Source organism: Drosophila persimilis, unplaced genomic scaffold, assembly GCF_003286085.1.
Source record: "Drosophila persimilis strain 14011-0111.01,24,50 unplaced genomic scaffold, DperRS2 tig00000191-arrow-pilon, whole genome shotgun sequence".
NCBI classification, from domain to species: domain Eukaryota; kingdom Metazoa; phylum Arthropoda; class Insecta; order Diptera; family Drosophilidae; genus Drosophila; species Drosophila persimilis.
In genome coordinates, this window is record NW_020825298.1 from 10,808,292 (window position 1) to 10,827,908 (window position 19,617).

Consider the following 19,617-nt stretch of genomic DNA (forward strand, 5'->3'; position numbering starts at 1 on the left):
CAAATCGATAAGTTAATAACAATCGATAAATTGATAACAATTCTGCATAGAAACATACTATAGGACATGGTTGTATCAGCACAAAAATCAAGAATAACCGATAAATCGATAGGAATTTATAAAAAAAGAGACCAAGGCACAATGATATATCGACATTGATAATATTTCGAGTTAATTCTCAGAAAAATCGATATAAATCGTTAAGTCGATAACAAGTTTTAATAGATACAGAGCATTGAACATGTCCATATCGACTCGATTGATATACATCCTTTACAAAAATCATAATACTCTCTGCAATATAGGGTACGCCACCCAAAAATAACAAATAAAATCGAAAACTCACCAACTAAAAATCCACAACAACAACAATACTAAAAACAACAACACTAAGAGTTACAACAACAATAACACAATAAGACGGGAAAGGAGAAAAAACTTGGAAAATTGACTTACGAAAATCTATTTGTTCTGCGCTGGCATCCAATTGTCTCTGCTCCACTGCCGCTGCCGCTGCTGCTGCTGCTGTGGTCCTATCCCCCACCGAAACTCCTTCTCCAACGGCAGTGCTGGCTCTAGGTGTTCCTTGTTCCGTTTTCGTGTTGAAGAATGTCTCCCGAATGCGTTTCTGTCCCATCAGACGTCCGAAAACATGCACTCGACCACGCTCCACCATAGCGCCGCTGGCCAAACCCAGGGGCGATGATTCGCTGCCGGCGATTCCCAGGCGGACTAGACTGCCACCTGGCGGCGACTTTTCATCGCCAGTTGTGGCACGGTTCTGGGAGTTTCCCATGCTTCTCGATTTTCGAGTATAGAGCTTCGGCTTTCGATGCTCTTGCAGCTGCAAAAGAAGTTTACAAAAATCAATTAAAAAAGTTTTCAATCAGTCGCATTGTTTGGGTTTGGATTTTCCACTTGGTTTTTTAAGGATACTCTAACAGAGGGTAGAGGGATTTGTGGAGAACATTTGTGGGGAACATTTAAAGTATTAAGCTGTAAAGATGAGGGATAGGGATAGGCTATACCAAAGATTATAGAACCTACTATAGAACGTACATAAATAGGGCAGATTCTTAGATTCCTCCTTTCTGCGCCCCGTCAAAGACTGTGTATATTTTTGCTGGATTCTGGGGAGCGACTCAGCAGGCCAAGGCACGAGTAGGGCTTCAAAATCTCTGTCAGAGGCCAAGGAAAGCCCAAGAAACAAGCCTCTGAGCCTTCCTGATGCAATACCTTGGTGTTTTATAGTCTTTGTTTACAGATATATCTCCCAAGTGTTCTATAATCTTTAGCTTTACGTATTATTTAGTAACAAGAGCATCCACTCTTCGGTTATTCCCTCTACCAAACGACCTTCCCGTTTATTTTTGTCTACTCTTTGGGACAGGCTACAAAAGTTTTGTATTTATTTTTTTTTTTGTGGCGAAAATGTTGCAGAAATATGATATGAATTAGTTGCACAGGTAACAGAGCAGGCAGGCGGGTGATGGGTGGTGGGTGTTGGGTGGGTTTGGTGGCATGGATTGTCGTGGGGCGGGGGGGTTCGGTTTGGTGGCCTAGGAGAGTTGACAGAAAGTTGCTACTTTAGTTGTTTGATTTCTAAAGGCAAGTACCACAGTATTTGGGGCTGGTTCGAGAGGGTGGAGCTCTACGGCTCTGCGGCTGATTCTGATTCGGATTCTACTGCTGCCTCTGCTGTGTCAATAGCAAAATGCTCGAGGCCAACGCATTTGCAGGTTGAATGAGAAATCGTTGTTCTCTCCCTCTCCCTCCCTCCCTTTCTCTCTCTCGCTGAACTTTTACTTTTTCCACAAGTTTTGTCGAGAAATTTCCACCGATAATGATCATTAAAGAGAGAGAGATTTTGATATAAAAAAAGTTAAGGATAACCTTTGTTAGACATCTGTCAGGTGGTCGACGCTGGGAAATCTATAGTACTCGAGGGGGGTCGGGGGCCCATAGTTTGGGGAAAGTAATGAAATTTCATTTGCATTCGTTCGGGTAAAGTTTTTCCATGCTCAAGGTTTGGCAGGAATTATTTTCAGACTTTTTCCAACAATTAAAATTTTAATTCAACACGAGATTTCTATTTGTGACAAGACCATGCCCCATCGGGCATTCGTTGTAATTGTCATGCAGTGGCAGGACACCAGCAATGGTGTACTATGTAATTGCATTAATCCTTAATTAAGGGTTTCAAGGCGTTTTGGAGTGGGTTCGGGGGGTTTTTTTTTTCGAATAATTGGTGTAGTTGTTTTTTTTTTGTTTGGAGGTAAAAGGGTGGGTTTTTTAAACTAGTAATTAAAGGGGATGGATAATCATTTTTTATGGCATTAATGTACTAAAATTCGATGCTTAGAGAGCTCTTAAATCACAAGAGGTAGAATTTATTTTGATGGATTTTATCCAAAGGTTTTTTCAAATAGGTAAAACCATGAAAATGTATGGTATACAATATCTTATATTGTATCTCCTATATGACTTAATTCTATCCTTGTAAATAGGTCTTGGCACCGATATTTGTCTTGGTTGGTAATATTTTAAGGTCCGAGCACAAAAATTTAAAGAACCATATGGTTTCCCCTCGAAAACCCAGAGATAGATAGTTTTTTTATCATTAGATATAAAACGAGTGATAAGATATTTATAAACAACATTGTTGGCCATTATAATGATATATAACAATATTTTAAAGCTATTGTTGTGCAAATCTTATGCCCTTAAGAAACTTTTTGCTTTAATTTTTCAATTTTTTCGTTAAACTTCCTTATCTTAATCCCTGATAAACGTATGCCCCATCTCCAAAGCTGCTTATCTTCCACTGAACCACAAAATTCATTTGACCTTACGATAAAAAGCCCCTCAATCGAGTGGACTCTGATATCATTCAAGTTCAATGACAACATTTTGCATTCAACTTTTATTAATTACAATTTTTGATGATTTTTATAAAGCCTCCAGGGGGAGAGAGAGAGAGAGAGAGCGGAAAGGAAAGATAGGGGAGGCGAGTCAGACATAAAACATTAGAAAGCCTCACGGCACTCTCATAAATCACAATAAAAACAAATTAGGGAATTTTTTATCGGCTCGGGGCCAGGAGAGGCGCGCGAGAGGCCTACCAAAAAATGTTGGACTAATTGAAATACTCCAACAGGGGCGGGGATTGGGCGGGGATCAAGCGTGAGAGGTGTTAAAAATTGTTCACCAAAATTAATTGCCAGCAATAAATTGTGCGTCGTTTGCCTGCCCACGTGACGCATTTAAGGTTTTTTTTTCGTAGACTTTTCTGGAGGGTATTTTTGGGTTTGGTTCGAATTTTTTGCAAGAAAGAGGTATGGAGATATAGGGGGAGATTTGTGGAGATCCAATTGGGCGGTATGGAACTATTTTTAGGAGTATTTTTTTATAATTTCATCAAATTCGAAGACCTTTCGTTTGAAGGAAATAAAGAAGCTCGTTTTTTCCGACCAGTCTTTGAGTTTTTGATGATGAAATGTTGTAAAACTTAGTTGTAGAAGTCTATACATACTCTAATTGATCAAAGTTTGATACAAAACTGACTGTTTCTTACAGCACTCCCTAGAAAATATTCCATCCAAGGCACTTTTGGTACGAAAAAGTCATTCAAAGCTTAAGATAATTCCAAAAAAGTCTTAAAATAATCAGTATCCTTCTTCAAGGGCATTTAAATCTTCCATCCTCCAAGTCTAGCCTTAATTTCCTTCTCTCTCTCTCTGAATATCAGGCTGCTTTTAGCCACCTTATCCCCCTCTTTCGTTTAGCATAATGGCCATGCGGCGGCGGCAGTCACAAACGCATTTCTTTTAAATGTTTTGTGTCCTTCACACAAATCAGTATTTCAATTATGAGTAAAAGTGTGGTGGAGGGGGGAAAATGTAGTAGGTTTAATGGAAAATAGTAGCAGGGGGAGGGAGGGTGGAGGGGTGGGGGAAAGCCACGTGGAAACACATTTTCTTAATTGTGTCAAAAGCGCAATTTTCTGCAATTTTCTTTGAAATGTGAAATGAAAGTGAAAGCAAAGCGCACACAAAACAAGAAATAACTGTAATCCAAAAAGCTTACGCATCTAAAACGTACACACACACACACACACACACACCTACCAGTGAGAGAGAGGGAGAGAGAGGGAGAGCGAGAGCGTTGTGGGTGGTCGCCTTTCCGGTGCAATTTGCTATACAAATCCGCGCTTTTGTTGGCGCTCTTCCTTCGCCCTCTTTCGCCTTCAATTTTATGCTGCCTTCTTTGTGCACTAACGGGGCGCGGCGTAACTTAAATTTCTCTCTTTTTTGTATATTTGATTGTTGTTTTTTTTTTGTGCTGCCTTTTGCTAATGCCTCAAGTTCGTGAGGGTTTCTATTTCCGCTGCAACACCACACACAGCCCGCTGCCGTCTAATGACCCGAAATTCAACCGATTAGTCCTTAGTTTTGGCAATTTCCCATCACGTTTAGCATTTTTACGCTTTCTCTTGCTCATGGCACACACTTTAACTGTATTTTGATTCGTTATTTAATTGCAACATGCAGGCCGAACGGTAAATGCAACCTACTGCAGCTGTGCAGCTGTCAAAAACGGCACTTCGGCAGCGGCCAGCAAATGTCACAACAAAGCGAAGTGCGGCCCGAAGCCCCGAACGAAGAGCGCGTATGAATCAGATGTTTCCCCGAGAGCGAGCAAGAGCGGCAGGAAGGATGAATCAGCTGACTGAACGGAGCCTTGAAGCCTAGGACAACATGCACGGCCCGGAGAGCGAGAGGCGTAGCTGTAGCGGGAAAAATCGATGGCACACTGACTGCCTGCCTGCAGTACGAAATGAAGCACACAAAATGGGCGAGCGATAGAGAGCGAGCGAGAGATGTGCGACTGAGAGAGCGAGATTACGTTTTCGGGAGAGCCATAACTGGACGACGTCTGATAACAGCTGAGCGAATTTGTTGTGGATTTATTTACGGTTGTTTTTTTTTGTTTTTTTGGCAAAGGTTTCGTGTTGTTCAGGTTTTCAAATGCCCTGCATTAGAGAATGGGAAATTGAATTGGAAAGGTTTTTAATGCCCTGCGAAGGGGAGGGTCTTATATTAGTCTTATATCAAATTTCTTTTGGAAACTTTGAAGATTTAAGGCTTCACGATTTCTGTATAAGATAATTCATAATTTTGGGGATGCTTATACATTTTAGGGGACTTTTTTAGGCTGTTCTAGTTCTGCACTACAGATTTTAGAAGATTTCTGAAGAATTTTAAGATTATAAAATTCAATTATTTAATGTTCAATATTTCATAGTTATCCTTAAATAATTAAAAGATTTCAAAAGAAATTTTTTAAAATATTTATGTTAAATTATTATATATTTACATATAATCCTTTAAATACGAATGCTTATAAGAATAAAGGCTTATAAATAGTAGACTTATTAATAATCTTTGCCGTGGTCCCAAACAAAAGGGTCCGTAAAAGAAAAATTGGTAAAGTCGTTAAAGGATAGAAGATTATGATCATAGGGTATTATTGAACTTCGATCACTTATAGATTTTTTTACTAAAGAATTTTCTAAATTGCATTTAATTCCTCTAAAATTTATTTGTAGAAAAAAAAAACTAATTAAAACCCATATAGACTCTTTATAGAGTTTATACTATAAAAAAACCTTTTATTCTCTAGTTATTATGACTAAAAATAGACTTTATCTCATCTTTCACTTCCACACCCCACCCACACACATCTCTTTAGCCTTCTTTTAGTTTATTTTATTGCCACTCGACCACATTGATGTGGCATTGTCGTTGCTCCTCTAATTGTAGCTCACATCTTGGGTCGGGGAAATCGAATCGAGCTGCTCATTAGCATTTTGTGCCATGAGCACAGGGGACTTAATTCTAGGGTTACGATATCGTGCACTCTGCAATGACTCACACAATCAACAAACACACAAATCTGTCAGTCACATATACACCTAAATGTATGCTCGCACAAACACACACACCCAGCTACCAATACGAATGCAATCAGGTCCCAAGGCAATTGCAATTGTGATTTTATGAGCTTTTCCGTGCGGTTGAGGATAGCTTTTGTGTATGCGCGGAGGGGCTTAAAGCATCGATCCATGAACTTTGAAATGATTATCAGCTTAGCCATCGCTCTCTCCTTCACTCATTATATTTCCCCCCTCTCTTTAACCTTTAAGTGCCCTCTCTCGCTCTCTCTCGTTAACCTTTGATTGGTGCAAATAAAAGAGACTTTGCATAATACTCGCTCTCGCACTCGCACTCGCACTCGCACTCGTAATCGTATCATAAAATTCCATTTACTCGACAATAAAATGCTTAGCTCTGTTTGAATGAATGATTAAATGTTTGGCTCTCGTTGAATGAATGCTGAAATGCTGGAGAAATGTAGAGCCCCAAGGGGGAGTTACAAAATAAAATACATAGGGATGTTGGAGCCGGGGCTGAATGGGGCATCGATGATGTAATTTTTTCCCAACGTTTATGGGGCCTTTTGTTTGTGTGTTTGTTCTTGTGGCGGCTGTCGTTTTGTTGGGGGTCAGCATTCATTGTGATTTCTTGATGTGTCCACAATTGATATAAAAAATATAAAATGAGCGAATTATTTCATGCCGAAAGGGAATACCCTAAAGGGAATTCCACAAAGGGTCGACAGAAATGGGAAAAAATATTCAAAGAAAATAAAAGTCGTTGAAACTAAATTATCGAAGAAGTGTTATCGATATCCGCAAGTTTTTATCGCTTTATATTACACTCGATAACTTTTTTAAAATTAATTATTTTATAAATAATAGTTTATTTATATATATGATCAATTTCTCCTACTATCGAATTATCGGTTCTCAGTTATCGATTTTACTATCGAAAAATATGAAAAATATTCTTACCAGTAGGTTATGTTTCATGGGTGTGTATCTTTATATATTTATCGTTTAATGAAGTAAAGGATTCGGTGTTTTGTGTGGCGACATTTTCAATATTAAATTTCCGAAAGATAAGCAAAACAAAGACGACTGGTTGATACCGATGTGTGCTAATGTTCAATTATTTTAATTATTTGTGTTGTTGGAGAGACAACGCTGGAAAGGCCTACTTTATTCCGAACCATCCTGGAACTGAACTTAATGATCTTCCAAAATTTCAGCTCAATTGGTGCGGGAGTTTTCGAATTTGTATAAGAGCTACAAGCCAACAGAGCATTTTTCTATATATAGACTTAAAAATTGTGTTATCAATGGCCAATCGTTAGTTATTGCTCAGCTTTTTGAAGGTACATATTACTATCGATCTATAACGAAGGGATTTATCAACTCTAATATTTCTTTTATAATATTTTTTGTTTGTTTTTTTTCCACACTTTTGTCATACCCCATCTCCAACATACCCCTTCTTGGTTAGCGTATATTGTATACCTTTATCTTGGCTTTTGTTTTTATATTATGGTTATTTTTTTACTCGTTGGGGTGTTAATTTTTTTCGGACTTTTCGCACATTTCGGTTGTGTTGTTTTGCTTTTGTGGGGCATGGAGGGGATCCCTCTCTTTCACATATGTATCTACGATTGTTGCTCAGCTGATAAGCCGTTTATTGCTGCCTGCTATGGCACTCAGATAAGACCCCCGCGGACACATGAACCAACAAGAGCCCACAGATGGACTTATGTACGTACGTACAAGCCGGACAGACATACGGACGTACAACAGTCGCCATGGGTTCAAGTACTTAGTTGGAGCATCCGGAATCGGATTAGATTTATGCATTTCGTAACTCATTAGAGGGACTCAAATGCGATTTGTGCGACTAACGAAGCACACAGAGGGGGAGAGAGAGTGTGAGAGGGGGGGTTGGGTTGATCGAGGGGAAAACGGAATTAAGGAAAAGCGTTTTTAATTAGCTCATGAAAGATTTCCCATTTTAATTGGACTTAATGCATTCAAGGGAAATCCCACGAAAAACTTTGACTCCTGCAAAATGTTGCAACTTGGATTTTAATTAATTTTACACGACATGTGGGTCGGTATGTCGCTGGGCTAGGGAGCGAGAGGCCTTGGGAATGCATTTTGACACATTGTTTGACAAATTGCCAGACACTAGGGACACACACACACACACACAGGGGAGCCCTATATATGTGTATATAGGTTAAGAGTGGAGACAGAAGAGTTGAAGGCAGAACAGAATCATCAAAGCTAAACTTGACGGCAACTTGTGTAGTTGACGCACAAGTTTAATGCCAAAAGCCAACGAAAAGCTGCCACCCAAACGGCCAGGGGCAGCGCTCCAAAGGGGATCTAGAATATTAAAGAAAAAAGAATACAGATCAAGCATAAATAGGTCTCAGAAATACCGCCCCAAACGAGAAGCCTCTTCTCACATCTGCCTACCCCTTTTGGTGCGCCCCTGTTGTTGGTGCAGGTGCAACAGCAACAACAATGTTGCACTAACGGCTCTTACTGACAACGCGCAAAATGTCGCCCGCAACATGGCGTATGAGCAACGTCTGAGAATGGCCCCAAAAACACCAACACAAAAGCAACAAAAACAACAGCAGCAGCAGCAGCAATCATCATCTGGCCCGAGTATCCAATACGCTCACGGGATTGGCTAAAACGGGGACAACACAGGACAGCACCCCCCACCCACTATCCCCCACCCATTCAGTGACAAAGTCAGTTATGGTCAATAAAAAGCAATGTGATAGGGGGGTGAGAGAAGCGGCAGCAGCATAGCAGAGCGACAATGAGAAAGCGTTGCGATGCGACGATGCCATTCCAGAGCGCCAGCATCGGCCACCAGACAACAGATGGCGCCAGGGACAGTGCTAGAGATGATAGCGTGAAATCGGATGAAATTGATGCGGGGGGAGCGAGAGAGAGAGGTAGAAGTATGAATGGGGCAGTAGGAGAGTGCAGCGGAGCTAATGAAAAGCGTGTGTTTTATGTTCTGTGGGAATTGAAGACAGGAGCGGAGCCAGCAAACCTATGGGAAACGATTTACAATGGAAGCCGAGTAACAGAACTGGAATAAAGCTATGGGTATTGAGTACCGCTTTTCATGGACCGAAGATGACCCGAAAATTGAACGAGTTTCAACGGAAGCTGTGAGAGCGAGCGGTGCAGATGATACGCTACCGGCCTAGTGCTCACTTATTACAAGCTCTCATTCTGCTTCTCTCTCTATTTGCTCTCTCCCATGATAATCTTTCACAAGCAAACTCTCTTGTCGGTTCTTATTTTACGCCCAGCACAATGGAGAGCGCTTTGACGCCATGCTTGATCGAGAGAGAGAACGAAGAACGAACCGAAAAGCGAGCGCGCTGCGGCTGGCTCAGTGCTCGCTCACTGCAAGCTCTCATTCTGTCTCTCTCTCCCACTCACAATTCCACTCATCTGCCTAATTGCGCGCTCATTCATTTACGCTCATCTTCGCCTTCCTTTCCTACTAAAGAAAAGGAGAGCAATCGTTTGTGGTGGAGAGTGGGAAAGGTGTTGAAGTGCGGGTGAAGCCTGCCTACAAAAATCGTGTGCCGTGTACCTGTCCCTCCCACTCTTCATTTAATATCGTTAAAGCAAACTTCTGCGAGCCCCTGCCCGCAGCCAGAGACTACAAAAATTGACTTGCAAAATGCCAAATTGCGTGTGTGATTCGGCCTGCAACATCGCTGGAAAATGTAACCACAATTTGTAGAGTCTACTTTTAGTTGCCGCATTACGGGGTACACGCAAAAGGTGACCAAACGAAATTTCGTGACGCGACGAAATGAAAATTATTTTAAATTATAGTTTTCCAATGGCAGTCCCGTTCCCGTTCCCTTTCCATTGCCCTTTGCGCCCCTCTCGAACCCTTCACCGCAACCACATGTTAGCCCAAATATGCCAGCCACAGGTTACCAAAATTTATCTGGTTGAATGGCAACACATTTTGCACATTTTGTAGATAAAAATGGATCTGGTTTTAGTTGTTTTTTCTTCTCTCGTTTGTGTTGGTGTTGGGTTAATTTTAGCTGCGAAAATTTTTGGAAATTTGCAAAGGGCACAGGGCATCGGGGCAGAGTGCAATATTTTAGTGGTTCCATTGATTGCGTGTTAGAGGTTGTACGAGTGGGGGGAAGAGGCTTTCCCTAACTGGTAGACAATGTGGTTGAGTTATTTGATTGGGAAAGAATCGTGTGATTTTTAATTGATTTCTACATAAATTCTACTTTGAAAGACATCCGTAGTTATTCTAGCTTTTTTCTATTTTTATATTCCATTCTATTGTTTTATTTCACTCTTTCTCTCACTCATGTCCTATTCAAGGAAGAGAATCCTGTACAATTCGACTTGGCCGGCTGTCCAAATATTTTTCGCTAGGAGAATGAGAAGAAGAGGAGTAGAAACGAATGAACATTTTGGATTTTCTTGCTCCCTTATATTTTTAAATATCAATAGGAAAATAGCTAGAAAAACATGGCAATGGCTATATAAAACTCAGAGCAGGTCTCTGCAGCTTTAACAGCCGGCTAACAGGGAAAGAAACAATTCTAACAGTCTTTAACAGCGAGCTAACAGCAAAAGATAACAGAAAGTGAGAGAGAACCTTGACCTACATTCGTTCTCTGAGATCACACACACAGACATACAATATGCACTACGAGATGATTCGGCCACAAACCTTTGCTCTCTTTTTCTGCAGTCAGATCTCTCTACTCATGCCTCACCACGTCATGAACTTGACTTGGAACGAGAGCACTCATTCCCTTTTGATTCTCTTCTTCACTCCATCCCACTACAACTCTCGAGGAATGGGAGTGGGAAAGGGACAAAACTTGACGAATTTTCAAGCACGCACACATACACGTTGCTGGAACTCACGTGAATGAAAAAGCGGGACAACGGAAAAATAATATGTTTATCTACATATGTATATATGTATGTACATATATAAAATAGTTGTATGTACATACATACATATATCACAAATGGCCGTACTTTTTCTTCGTCGGGCTGCATTTTTAACGCCATTTTGCCTTTTTTCCGCCACCGCCATTTATTCAACACATTTTCTTGCAATAAAACACACGTTTTTGTACATAATCACTGCACCAATACACCAAACTTAGCTACACTCCTGTGCGACTTTTTACCCGTTGGATTTTTCACCATTTTTCGCATTTTCTCGAATTTAAACGCGGAGCTGACTTTCCAACGCTCGCTTTGACCGGGTAAAAAAATTGAGTGAGAACGGCGACAATGCGTTCATTCTTCGATCTCCTGCTCCTCTTCCTATTTTCTCTCTCTCCCACGCTCTATTCGGGCACTTTAGCAGAAACGAAACGAAAAAAAAGGGAGACAACGGAAAAATAACACATTTCAAATATTTAAACATGAAAAAAAGAATGTATGCCAAATAATATGTTTTCCTACATATTTATCAAATATGTGAAACACATATACATACATATATCACACATTCCTGCACTTTTCCATCGTAGATCTGCATATTTTTTTTACCATTTTGCCATTTTCTTCGCTTCCGCCCTTGACCAAACAAATTTTCTTGCATTAAAACACGTTAAACAACGTTTTTTTGCATTTCTATTTAATCATTGCACTAAACTTCAGTTCACACACCTGCGCAACGTTTTTCCCGTTGGACTTTTCACCATTTTCCCGATTTTCACGGATAGAAACGCGGAGCTGACTTACAAACGCGCGCTTTGACCGGCGGAAAAATGAAAGTGAGAGCGTTGCAAATGTGTTCATTCTATGCTCTCCTGTTCCTCTTCCTAATTGCTCTCTTTCGCACTCTCTCTTCAGCTACTTTTGCAAAAGCGAAACGAAAAAAAAAGAAGAATAACACATTTTAGATTTTTAAACTTCTTCCGCTGCCATTGCAAAGAGAGATTAGCTAATTTAATTAAATTAAGTAATTTCCACATGCACTGCAGCTGCAGCGCGCACTGTAACTCTCTCATCAATCTCTCCATCTCATTCCCACTCCCACACTCTGTTGAACTCTTTTTGCAGTAGCAGAGGAAAACGACAAAAAAGCATGATGAAAGGTGGTGTGCCAACTCTCTTTCTTGTCTCCGCACTGCTACGAGCGACTGTTTGGTGAGGGAGAGAAGCACCAAGCTTGACCCGAAAAGAGAGCGCGTGCGAGATTAGAGCACCTTATGCAGTTTCGTCATGATCATAAGCTCTGCCGAGTGCGTGGGAGAGAGGGCAATTAGGAAGAGTAGCAGGCATGAGCGTAGCAAGGGGGTAATTTTCCCAATTAATCTCTCTAAATACATGTAACATTCACGGACCCCTTTCGCGAAATACTGGTTACGCCCTTGGCAGCAGAATGGGAGATCAAAGAACGAACGCATTTGCACTTCTATCACTCTCATTTTTTCACCGGGGCCAAGCGCGCGTTTTTAAGTCAGCTCCGCGTTCAAGTCTATGAAAATCGGGAAAATGGTGAAAAGTCTAACCGGAAAAACGATGGGCAGGTGTGTGAAGTGAAGTTTAGTGCAGTGATGCAAGAAAATAAAGGGCGGGGGCGCAATAAAGGCAGAATGGCGGCAAAAATGCAGATCTACGAAGGAGAAGTGCAGCAATGTGTAATATATGTGTATATAATCGATATATATGTAGAAAAACATATTATTTTTGCATAAATTATTTTTTTCATGTGGCAATATACAAAATGTGATATCGTTCCGTTTTCTTCCGTTTTTTCGTTTCGCAAAAATATTCGAGTAGAGCGTGGGAGAGAGAGCAAATAACAAGAGGAACAGGAGATCAAAGAATGAACGCATTTTCGCAGCTCTCACTCAAATTTTTTCACCCGGTCAAAGCGTGCATTGGCAAGTCAGCTCCGCGTTTAAATTCGAGAAAATGCGGAAAATGGTGAAAAATCCAACGGGAAAAACGTTGGGCAGGTGTGTGAAGTGAAGTTTAGTGCAGTAATTCAGTGGTTATATAAAAAGAAGTGTCTTTTAGTGCAAGAAAATGTGTTTAATAAAGGGCGGGGGCGCAATAAAGGCAGAATGGCGGCAAAAATGCAGATCTACGAAGAAAAAGTGCAGCAATGAGTAATATATAAGTGCAGTGTTTGATATATATGCAGATAAACATATTATTTTAACAGAAATTCTTTTTTTTATGTGTAAAAATCAAAAATGTGGTTTTTTCGTTGTCTCGTTTTTTTTTTCATTCGATCACGTGATGGCCGTGTATATGTCCAGCAATGTGTATGTGTGCGTGCTTGAAAATTCGTCAATTTGTGTCCCTTTCCCACTCCATGATGCAAAGGTGCAGGGAAGAAGAGAACCAAAGAGGAATGAGAGCTCTCGTTCCAAGTGAAGTTCATGATAAGGTGGGGCATTCCCAATAGTGCTAGTCTGACTCTCTTGTGTTTCGAATGTTAATACGAACTTCCGCCCTCTGTTGCCTCACCTTAAATAAAGATGCCTAAAGTTTTTTGCTAACGGAACAAGATTATGGGTAAGTGAGAAAAGAGACGAGAGAAATTATGTTGTTTTTTAATGTTTATACTTTTATTTTCTTTCTAATTATTATAAGCACAAATGCGCAACCCAGGCTCTCCGTTCGGAATTTCTTTGTCTCACTCTCTTCTTCCGCCGGCTTTTTATGTGAGGACAACAAAAGATCAAGAAAAACGTAGCGGCACACGATTATGAGCCAAAAAGGTAAGAGAGAGTGTTTCTTTTTTGTATTTTTGTTGTTTATTTGTTTCAGTGTAGATCTATTGCGGGGAATCTCTTGGTGAAATTTTGTTTCTTTTGGAACAAGAGAGAGAGAAGGAAAGTGACACTTTCAGTGGCACTTCACCTGCATAAATTCCCACAAACACTCTCTCAATCATACACCAACACTCATTCACACACATACACACACACAGCCATCGAAAGGCAAACAGAATTCGCATTTGGACACCGTACCGTACCGTACCGTTTGCAGTGCTGCAACTTTAATTGCTTTGGTGGTTTGTGCCAAATTAGATTCTGCGGTTTTGTCGCGTCGCCATTCCGGTAATCGAGGACGGAGTCAGGATGGGGCTGGGGGATGGGTGTATTGGGTGTGGGGAGTCGGAGTCTTGGACCTTGCCTTTTGCCCCCAAAACTCAATTGAACGCTGGACGGCAAGGCATGAACATGGCGTCTGACGCTGACGCCCATCAATTAAACTTGTCAATGGGAATGCGAAACAGCAGCGCGGCCAAGAAACAGGACAACAAGAAGCGGACCGCCTTATAAAGGGGGCCAGCGAAAAAGCGTGGGAAACAGTGGTTAAAGTTTTTCACTGCTTTTCACTGGAATAAAAGCAAAGCAAAAGGTTAAACGAAAACTTCAGAGCCAGTCATCAACATTCAAATTAGATTTCCATCTTGGGTATAATCTTAATTAGATTGCTCCTTTAGGTCATTTATAGAGATCTTTAAACTTTAAGTTTCTGCTTTTCAAAATACCCGTTTAGCAGAGCTTAAATAAAGCTCCATTTAGTAGTGAATTCATATAAAAATTCCCTAAAAATGTACTAAATTTTCATGAATTTATTTTAAAGAAATCTCTTTTGCATCTTTAATCCAATTCCTGTACTATTTTCTTAACTTTTTGGTCTCCTATTTATTCAGTTTTCTGTGTGTTTTGGCAACAGCTTACACATTAAGAATATCCCCAAGCCATAGGATATTCGGGCTGTTGTTCTCGAATGCAATCAAAAAGGTCACAAAAAAAAAAAACAACGAATAAGTCGCTGCCACACACACACACACTCGTGCATATATTCGTATGCCCTGTAAAAATGAATATCTTAAAAAATATAAGCAAATGCTCTGATCCCAAATTCTCATTCGTTTCGAGATGCCGCAGGCCATTGACATGACTCTCGAATGTCCTCATGGACGATGGTCCTCCCTCCTTTGGTCTGTGTGTGTGTGTCCTGTGTCTTATCCTGTGAAATGAAATTGATTTATTTTTGTTTACGCCGAAAACAGCAAAAAGTTTACCACAAAAACCGAAACTCTGTACCCGGGAACCGGACTTCCACAATGCCGTCGGCTAGTTTCTTCCGTTTTCTGTTTTCTGGCTTATTTCTAGGGACCTCGTTATCCTGCTCTTATTGTCGAGCAGTCGGGCTAATCCTAATGCTCTCCTAATTACATTGCCCAAAAAGAGAGTAGAGTCAAGGCCAAGTTTGTGTCGTGTCTGTTGTCTACTTTTCAGGCTACTTATCATTTTTTAGCCGCCTTATGCCTTCTCAAACACTTGGCTTATAGACACTCCTAATTATTGGCCCTCTGGCCATCAAGGCAGGGGCGGCCATTGAACTGTTTGTTCCCCAAGTCTGGGCCTCCAGTGCGACTTGAATGGGCATGGGCATGGGCCGCAGAAATGTGGCCGAAACGAGGCTAAGCAGCCGCCTGCCTGACCGACAAATGTCAAGACGCTTGCACTTTTCTCTCTCCCTGTGGGGGGGCTGGAAAATACTCTTTAGTTTGTGGGGCATGGTGAGTCTTCCAGAAAGCACAGTGCATAAATCTTCTTGCATTTCTTATTATTTTAAACATTATGTGCTTCACAAACACAGAGAGTCACATGCTTAGCAAACATTTATATTTATTTTTTATATTTTTTTCTGGTGCCTTCTTTCTGGCGTCGTGCAAATTTATGAAGGGCACTTCAAATGGCCTACGAGACGGGGGGACGGGTTCCACCCGCCGCAGACCCGACCCCCAGGGCTAAAGCCACACAGTAAACAGCAGCAGAAGAGGGGTCATGGCAGGGGGGGAAATGGAAAGTGGAAAAGCGTAGAGTGTGGTAGGGGAGTGGCGGAAAAATGGCAAGCAATAAAAATAATTGCAAAAATTCGAAATTTAAGTGTGAGGGTCTGTATGTGTGTGTGTGAGGCACGTTTAAAGCCCCGCTGGTACTCCACTTAGTCACTCCCCCCTTAGTCCTGCTGCCTGACTCGGTTCACACCTACCCAGCAGATTCCTCCTGCATATCCAGCTTCAACCCCCTCCCTCGCAGCACAAACAATGGCCAAAAACGAGGCGAATGCTCAACGCAGTGTAAAATCAGCGAATCGCGGTTTCTTTTTTATGTACCCTGTACTTGGTGGCGCACAAGGGTATATGGTTTATACATATAAGAAAAGGATGTGAGGCGATACAACAGTGGCTAGAAGAGTCAGCAGCGGCGATCGCTACATGAGCAAACGTGAGCGGCAGCCAGCAGAGCTTCGAGTTTATTTAAAGGGTAAAAAAAGTAAAATCCATTCCCATTCGCTCTCTCCGTCTCTGCTCTGCCTCTGCCTCTTCATGCCCGAGCTTCGATCCTCTCCCACGCAATGCACACGCTCTCTCGCAGTTCAGCAACAGCGCAGTTCTCCAAACAGCAGCAACAACAAAAGCAAAGCGCCGATGTTCTGCTCGGAGGCCCGGCACTCGGCAAATGCTTTCGCTCTCGCAGCAACAACAACAAAGCAGCAGAAAGCTACGACCGAAGCGTCGCCCAGCAATTGATTCGGTTTTCATTTCTAGCGACGACCGAGCAGCAAAGCAACAACAAACGGGACCTTGCTTTAGTGCGTAGTTTTCAGGCCGATCTTCTCTTCTTATTTCCTCCCACGATGTATTTACGTTTGACACAGCCAATGGTTTACTAGAAACCCCCGAGAAAACCCAAAATACTGGGTACTTGTGCATTCGTAATTTCATTCTTTTTTCCACATTTTCCCTGCTCTTTCTGAATCTGTGTATGTGTGTGTGTGAGTGTTTTACAATCTGTTTCGCAACTCACGTAAAATATAAGGTAATTTGTGGAAATTTGATGTTTATCGTAAATTGTTTTTTATTTGCACAATGTCACCATTTTGCGGTTTGCCAGCAGTGGCACACAGCAAGCACACACACCTCAGCTGGTCAGAGTTGTCAGAAAGACAAAAAAAAAACCCCACTTCAATAAAAATGAAATGTGAAACGAATGGTTAAATACTCTCATAAAGTCGATTAGGTTATGTTTTTCCCTCAGGGAACATGGGGCCTTAACAACCATAAGAGAATGGAGTTCTGGCCTACCAGCCAGGAAACCCCCAACCAGGGGCCAAAAGTGATCGATGGACCTGCGTACCGAGTGCATATCGGAAGGGAATTTCACACAGAAACCCCTTTGCCAATTCCTCATATGCAAAATATATGTAAATGCCCCTTGCAAAGAGTAAACATTTTTTATACCCCACAGACCACTCCCCCCCCCCCCCCCCCCTACCTTAATTGTGAGCCGGCAAAAGAGCCGCAGAGCCACAGCCGACAAAAAGTTTTTGGTAAAAACAATTGCAAACATTTTTCAATTTACCCGCGTGGCGGCGAATGACAGGGACCGCTTCATCTTGATTCGTGGCAATTCTGTTGATCCTTTCGCTGCTGTTGCCGATGCTGTTGCCGTCGTGGCGGCCATTTCCGATAACATTGCACGCTTGCCACATTTCCATCGATAGAATGCATACAACACGGCGATAACTGCAATGCTGACTGCCAATGTAAACATCGAGAAACTCAATTTAATTTGAGGTGGGAAAACCATTTCGAGAATTTTCTTCGATTAGATTTTGACGCGTTATACAAAAAATAAATGTGTGACAACTTTCTCCTTGTTTTTTTTTGTTTTGTTTTTATAATTATACTTTATTTATCGTATTTTTTGCTGTTGCTTGCTGTTTTACACATTTGCATAATATCGTATCGTATCGTTTACTGTCTAAGGTTTTTTTAAGAGCTAAAAATTAGTTGTGTTTTCTTTGGTTTTTTTTTTTTTACCAATCGCCTGGCGTTCTGTGAACATACCATTCTCTACCAAAGAATAGTTTTTGAATAGTTTACAATCGTATTACAGAGAGAAAACTATCAATGGGACACACATGTATGTATCATTGGAAAAAATGGACAGTTAAACATAGTTTGAAGACTTAGCCTAAGGTTAACCATAGTTTAAAGACTAGTTTTGATCATTATTTTGTTTCGGATTACAAATACTTGCGGTTCCTATAGCTAGGGTGTTGGTCTGGTCTTTCAAAACTAAAAATTGAAAGGAATTTCTTGCGCTTTATGTGACATTTTTTTGTAAGTAATGTTTTCTGTATAATACATAGCCTTGATGGCGGTTTATCCTCTGGAATTTTGGGATTGGTGGGAGTTTGGAATGCAATTTTTTGAATTTTTAAAGATTTCTTACCAGCTTTTCCTCGTTTTATATGAGACACCAGACCAACATAACATACAAACACACTCTCTTCGAAAATCCAACCCTTAAATCTATTACTTTTTCATAACTTTTTATGACATTTTTTTCGGTATATTTTAAATAGATTTTATTTTGGAATTAAATTACGATTTAAATATTTTTCTTTGGTTTTGTTTTATGTACAATGCCCTTAGACTTTAATTATGCATTTAAAATTGTTACTATTTCTATGGGGGTTTGGTTAAATATGCGCAGCATTTATTTATAATTTAATTGAATTTATTTAACTAAATTTCTATGCATAATTTGTTGCGCAAATACACCTTTTTTTTCTTTTGTTTTTGGTAGCTTGAAAAATAAATGCTTCAATTATGGCAATTTATTAGTTTTGAATATTTCATAACAGAGTTTTCGGAACAAGTTTACGGATTAAAGATGCAATAAATTTTCTGTTTTTCGGTGCAGTATTTTTTGTATATCACTGAGTGCTGAAAAGGGGCGCGGGGGAGGGGCAGTGTTGCAACAAAAATGACATTTTACAAACCATTTTGATGGCTTAGAGCTGAGTGTCTTTTCATCAAAATACGACAAAAACCAATAAAAGCTTGGAAAATTCCTTAATTTTACGTGAGTTTACAAAATAATTCTTTCACTTTCTGGCAGTTTAATATTTAAATTGAATTCTGTTGATTATTCCATCTATTTTTCATGCATTCCTTTTTTGTTGGTTTTAGTTTTAGATTTAATTCCTTTTTTTTTCTGTTACGTGTTTGCTATTTTAATTTTCATATTTTTTTCCTCTGGTTTTTGCCTGTCTGTCTGTCTGTGTATTTATACTGTATTTTATTTGGTAATATATACCTGCTAGAATTTAAATGCAACTCTCCCTTGGACTCCCTTTTGACTGGCAGCTTAATGTTTCAACTTGTTGTGGCAACAATTTAATACAACCTGCAACCAGTGTCCAGGTCGTGGCTTACTATTTACAGATTCGTCAGAGTAAAGACCATTTTTTTATTCCATTAAGATATCCTATACTAACGTCTATACAATGTAAAAAATAATACAAACTGTAGAAAACCCCTCGGATTTGTGTGTGCGAAAATGAATGGAAATTGATGCACTCTGATTTTGTCAATTCGAATCGTGAGTGGCGCTGAGGGCATTGTCCATTGGCAAATTAATTTGCAAATTTACACAATCTAATTTTGCACCCGAGGAGGAGGTCAGGTCACGCGACACTGGACACTGGACCCAGGACCAATTGTTAATTTGTAATTACAATTTTTGCATTATTGTAAACGCTGACAATGGAGAACAATTGAAATTAGCAGCGCAATTAGTCGATCCGTGCAA

General features: G+C 40.5%; 1 protein-coding gene across 1 annotated transcript in view; it reads right to left on the reverse strand.

Moving 5' to 3' along the window:
* Positions 1-17,530, reverse strand: part of LOC6589145 (protein cappuccino) — a 46,698-nt gene extending 29,168 nt beyond the window's left edge. Inside the window, exons 1-2 of the mRNA XM_026989218.1 lie at positions 17,377-17,530; positions 457-844 (exon numbers count right to left, since the gene is read on the reverse strand). Coding sequence (XP_026845019.1) covers positions 457-844; positions 17,377-17,490 — 502 coding nt within the window. The 5' untranslated portion in view covers positions 17,491-17,530. The remainder of the gene's footprint in view (positions 1-456; positions 845-17,376) is intronic.
* Between the last annotated feature and the right edge of the window lie 2,087 nt (positions 17,531-19,617).